Source organism: Fragaria vesca, linkage group LG3 (genome assembly GCF_000184155.1).
Source record: "Fragaria vesca subsp. vesca linkage group LG3, FraVesHawaii_1.0, whole genome shotgun sequence".
Classification (NCBI taxonomy): domain Eukaryota; kingdom Viridiplantae; phylum Streptophyta; class Magnoliopsida; order Rosales; family Rosaceae; genus Fragaria; species Fragaria vesca.
In genome coordinates, this window is record NC_020493.1 from 20490612 (window position 1) to 20496533 (window position 5922).

General features: G+C 38.7%; 1 protein-coding gene across 1 annotated transcript in view; it reads right to left on the reverse strand.

The window, feature by feature from the left end:
• Positions 1-5379, reverse strand: part of LOC101293860 (DEAD-box ATP-dependent RNA helicase 52A-like) — a 6341-nt gene extending 962 nt beyond the window's left edge. The window contains exons 1-14 of the mRNA XM_004294676.1: positions 5083-5379; positions 4696-4788; positions 4423-4587; positions 4241-4336; positions 4051-4125; positions 3570-3731; positions 3245-3325; positions 2480-2578; positions 1858-1953; positions 1143-1274; positions 955-1029; positions 584-673; positions 387-461; positions 42-273 (exon numbers count right to left, since the gene is read on the reverse strand). Coding sequence (XP_004294724.1) covers positions 97-273; positions 387-461; positions 584-673; positions 955-1029; positions 1143-1274; positions 1858-1953; positions 2480-2578; positions 3245-3325; positions 3570-3731; positions 4051-4125; positions 4241-4336; positions 4423-4587; positions 4696-4788; positions 5083-5379 — 1713 coding nt within the window. The 3' untranslated portion in view covers positions 42-96. The remainder of the gene's footprint in view (positions 1-41; positions 274-386; positions 462-583; positions 674-954; positions 1030-1142; positions 1275-1857; positions 1954-2479; positions 2579-3244; positions 3326-3569; positions 3732-4050; positions 4126-4240; positions 4337-4422; positions 4588-4695; positions 4789-5082) is intronic.
• Between the last annotated feature and the right edge of the window lie 543 nt (positions 5380-5922).

Here is a 5922-nt window from a genome sequence, read left to right on the forward strand (position 1 = left end):
GAGAGAGAGAGAGAGTAGATCAAGGGCTACATGTTACTAACCTCAAAACCTTGGGGCACCAAGCATCAATGTTGATTGCACCGAAGGTGGACTTCATTAGTCGTCCCAAGCATCATCTGCTGCACCCTCTTTTTGATTGTCCGGGTCAGAAACCATGAACTTATACTTGTCGGCAATGTTTATTGATGTGGGCCCCATACTTGAAGACTTGGACAGAGAAACCCTAGCTTGGTTGTGAGCAGCAGCTGCTTCTCTTTCTTTCCTTCTTGCACTCTAGTAGTCAATAGCAAAAATCTTCATGATTGGCAAATGTCATAAAAGAAGGTTTTCTTTTCTTCAAACAAATTATCCGGAAATGACCGTCTATAAATAGCTAAAATCTGTACCTTTCCCGTAGCAAAAGACAGAGCATTCCCAGATCCCACATCAGCTATTGCTTTCTTTATATTCGCCACAAGGAACTACAGAGTGTCACCAATAATAGTAAAATCCCCAAGTTATTTTGCCATTTTCGAATGATCTGTAGGGCTTCAAAACAAAGGAAAAAAAGATACATGTAGAGAGAAGGTCGAAAGGAAAGTACCATATCACGATCAGTGTAGAAGGATGTAGCTTGTCCCATTGATCCCGCTCTTCCAGTCCTTCCAATCCGGTGTACATAATCTTCCATGCTCTATATTGAGGTAGCCATAACTGAAGCTTCAGGATTGCTATTTCATACAAAATTAATAGCAACTGAAAAGACCACACTAGAGAAAAGACCAGGCTAGGTTTTTGATCAAAAGGTCAGATCTAATTGTACCAGCTATTTAAATACCAAAGGTCACCACCTATTGAATTCAGAGTAGGTGGAAATGAAACTCAGTGAATTCTAATTTTAGATGGCCTTCTATGTTGGGGGCTAGTAGATTTCAGATGTAACTTAACCAAAATTTCATTCACAACCAGATATACCTTTGGAAGATCCAAATTGATAACATGAGCAACTCCTGAGACGTCCAAACCACGAGAGGCAACATCGGTGGCAACCTGAATGTAAGGTAATCAATTTGATAAAAGGAGATGGATATTCTAAAAGCTCCCCATGCATTCAAGCAGGATTCAAAGGAAAATAAAATGGAAATCAGTACAAAAAGACGAACCAAAATGTTGGTAGTGCCTTTTCTAAATTCACGCAGAGCAGCCTCTCTTTCGGTTTGAGTACGTCCACCATGAAGAGCAACTGCATGCAAACCTTGTGCTACCAAAGCTTCAGCAACATCATCACAGCGTGTCTGCATGCAGACCCAAATTCAATTTTAAAAATTGAGTACAGAAGGGAAATAAAGTCAGACCAGATTTAGATGTTATTGTTGCTAACTGTGCCTAGCGGGCATATAAAAAATATAATTCTCCCTGATAGAATCTAAAACTAAGAAACAGGAAAATGTTCAGGTTTCTATTTTCAAGAACTCAGTTTCAAAAATGCATATTTTTAAATGGCAAATTATTTCTCCACAAAGTTGTAATTGAACTTCTTTAGTTCTTTGTATTATTCACCACATTAATTCAAATATAGACATTGATCGCAAGATCTGGACCAGTTCATAAAGTGAATGCATAATCAAAATGGACCTGCAACTGCCTTATAATGAACGGCCCTCACCTTTTAATGCAATCCATAAATGAGTAAGCAGACTTATATATATAGATTAAGATGTGATCATGAGAGGCAAGATAAACAGAAGATCTTTGTTCCTCAATTATTTAAACCCACTTCAGACAAAACAAACTGTTTATAGGCATGACATCGTAAACTATAACTTGAAAAGGTGAGGTAACTAATTGAGTGATTAGGGCATATGAAGCGTTATTTACCTTCCTTTCAACAAATACAATAGTTAAGGGAAAGGGATGTCCAGCCCTTTCAGCTCGGGATGACTCCTCAACGAGCAAACCCAGAAGCCGATCAGTCTACACAGACAAAAGACCATCATTTAGCTAATTTCAGACAAACTGTCAGAATAAAAGGGCAGACAAGACTAAAGCTAATTGAGTTACAAAAATAAAATAAATAAATTATATAAATAAATAAATAACTTAGTTACACTATATTTTTCAAAGAAGAAAGACTTCCAACTAAATAATACATAAACGTAACTGACCACATACTACTCTTTAACCATCACCTTCAATTTACATAAACCTGCAAAGAATTAAGCTTGTCTGGGAGAAGAAATCAACCCAGAAGAGTGACTAATAACATGGTGGCATCCAACCAACCGTTCTGAAGCCACTGAAATTTTTTAAATTGTAATGTATAAATAGTCAGAACAAAAGTGACTGAATACTGAGTGAGTAGACTTAAAAGCCAAGAAAAACCGTAGACCCTGCCCCCTACCCCCACCGCACACCCAGAACAGGAAGGGAAAAAATATGTCGCACACTCAGATAGAAAGTTACAGAGACACAAATAATTCTTGTGCTGGTCTAAACTAACCTTCTCACTGTCAGGAACCTTCTCCAAACTCTGTGTTACATTTGCTGTAGGGGTACTCACTTTTCCCACCTTCACTTGCACTGGATTATTCAAATATTCCTGCAGGTGGAAGAAAGAATGCAGAATAAGTCTTTGTCAAAATTCTCCATGACAAAATTAACTGAGTAAAGTGAAGATAGCACAGTATCCAAGTTAGTAAATGAAAAGCCACGAAGTTATCCTGGAATTCGGAAATATACTACTTTGCAGTAATAAGGAAGAATTCAGTAAAAGTTTTTCATACTTTCAAGACTTTCTGCATGTTCCAGATCAAAAATGTTATGAAAATTCTCTATCTTTACTTCTACACTTTTAAAAAGAAAGAAAGGACATTGGAAAAATGGGACCTAGAAGGCTAGAACAATATGATTTGACATTTAAATAAAAAGAACAGTACCAAGTGCAGACAGGTTATGTATCTCAAGAAGATATAAGGTTTCATAACTCAAGTATAGACTCCACCAAAGTGCTTTCCCTGGTAAAAACTTTTTAAGGTAACAAATAAGGGCACGCAAAAGCATATTTCGAAAGAGTAATAGTTTTATGAGGCAATAAATTCCAAATTGAATCTACATGGTGAAAGCCAGCTATAGCATTGACATGACTATTAATTCTTTAAAAAAAATAAAAAAGTGTAAAGTACCTAAGATTGCCTTTCCATATGTTATTATAATTGTACATATCACATAAAACTTGTAAAAGAAGAAAACTAGAGGACAATCTTACCTGGGCTAACCCTGCAATCTCTTCAGGCATAGTTGCACTAAACAGCAAAGTTTGATGCTTTTCAGATAGGTTCCGCATCACCTGAAACAGCATGAAAAGATGTCACATGACAGGGATTCAAATGACTGTGATTTAGACTCAAGAAGATTCACTCTCCATAGCATACATGTTAACTGTATAGGGACAAGAAGTGCATCCTCAGATGCATAATGACATATAGCAGAGTACTGAACCATTCATATGTTCACAGATAACTCATTCCATTTAAATGTCTCAGATAAATTGTCTTACATATCATGGTAAGAAAAGTTGAGAGAAACTATACCTCTCTTATCTGTGGTTCAAAACCCATGTCAAGCATTCTATCAGCTTCATCCAGAACAACAAATGAAATCCTAGATACAGAAGTATTCCCTTGCTGTAAATGATCTATGAACCTTCCAGGAGTAGCAACCACTATATGTACTCCTGCTCGCAGCTCAGATCTCTGTCATTTCATCCAAACAAGTGATGTTAGTAGAAATTAAGAGGACATAATGAGTTCCATAAAACTTAAATCGGCAAAAGAAAATATCAGTACTAGTATAGGAGAAAGCAAGGGAGGCACGGGAGCAGTAAAAAGGAACAAATATTTGAGAGCTATAATACAAGAGAAGCTCTCGTTCAGATTCCTAACACACGGCTGGCAATATAAAAACAATAAGCCAGGATAACTGGTGATGACGTTTCCCTCAATTATATAGCACCAAGAATAGTCAAAACATTTGGACAGTTAGATTTTGAAGTTATTATGCCATATCAGTCACCTGCTCAGCTATGTTGGTTCCACCCACAACTATTGCAGTTTTGAAGGATTCGAGAGATTTACTAAAAGCCTTGACCTGCAAAATTACAAATGATAACTTAGCACCTAATGACAAGTATAAAGAAATGAATTTCAAACCAACTCCTAAAATATCATAATAACATCAGTAAGCTTAACCACAGATATAATACCTCTTCCTCTATTTGTTGTGCAAGCTCTCTAGTTGGGGCCAGTACCAATGCTAGTGGTCCATCACCACGCTGAACAGGAGCTTGAGCCAAACAATGCTGCACATCAAAAAGGAAAATAAAACATGATGTAAAACAAACTACTTACTAGGCCACACAAGAATATCAAATATGATGACTCGGACCTGTATCATAGGAATTGCGAACGCAGCAGTTTTACCACTACCAGTTTCGGCACAACCTAATAAATCCCTTCCACTGAGAGCAATCGGCATGGCTTGAGCCTGAATTGGCGTCGGCATAGTGTATCCATGAAACGCTATATCCTTCATAATGCTAGGGTGCAAACACTGAAACAGCAGGACAAATAATTCTATAAGTCCATTTGGATAAAATCACTAAGTCGATCAAACAAAATCAGAAACACAATTCTCATTTGCTGAGACACGAAGACTCACCATATCTGTAAAAGACTCAATCGGTGCCGGGGGAGGAGCAGAGTCCGAACTAACAGACACATCCAAATTAAGCCGCAAACACACCTCCTCAATCTGCACATGTAATCGCCACGTCAACACAATCAGAACAAGCATCTAATTCATAAATTCCAGCTATCAAGCACAAACCTAGGAGCGAATATGCATGACTATCAGCACCTTGCTTAGAATCACTATCATAAATTCGGAGAAATCCTAGCGCAAAATTCACAATCCTACCTCAAAATACAAGATGATGATAGAATAGAATAGAAAATGTGAGGACCTAAGCTAATCAAATTCAGCAATTCAAAAACGAGCGAAACCGAAATTGCAAACAAGAACTGAAGTCGGATGAAGGATACGAACCAGCTCCGGCTTCATTCGGAGGACGCGCTCCGACGGCTTCCACTGCGGGACGACGGCGTCGGGCGGTGAGATAGCTCGGTTGGCCGAGGAGTGAGCAGCGGAGCTCCAGCGAGAGCCATTGGAGTGGGAGAACGAGGAGAATGGAGCAGCGGACGAGTGAGAGTTGGAGGAGGCGGAGTAGGAGAGCTTGCTGCGATCAGCGTCGGTTGCGGATGAGGATTTGGCGGCGGCGGAGGTGGTGGTGGTAGTGGTGGTGGTTGAGCTGGAGTTTCTGAGGTGTGGAGGCACATACGACATCGTTTTGCTTTTGACGGGAAGTTTCTCGTAGTCGGATTTATGCGGCGACTATATGAGTGAGAGCGAGTGTTTCAAAGAGAAAACGAGAGGTTCGTAATTGGCCAATCTCAAGCTGAAGGATACGGGATCACACATGTTCAAACTGTATGCTCGTTTTGGTGGGCTATGGGCCGTTTTGGGTCTGTACGGGCTTTACATTTTAGCCCATGTTGATGGCCCAAATAAGTAACCCTACTAAAAATTGGACCGGTGTTGTCCAATGACGTGGGCAAGGATGTCGAATTTAGAAACACTCGATATCTTTTTTTTTGGATAAATGTTTTTTTTTTCTTTTTTGGGAAAAAAATGAATGTTTTAAGGGAAAATGTCCATTTAATCAAAAATAGAGATTTAAGAGCCCAATTTAATAAAAAAAACTTTTACATGACCTCATTCCAATTATTCTTATCAAAAAGATAACATTACCCTTAACTTAATATCTCCTACACAATTTTCCCGATCTACACTCTCATCCTCCTCTTCTGAAAACTCTCTCTCTCTCTC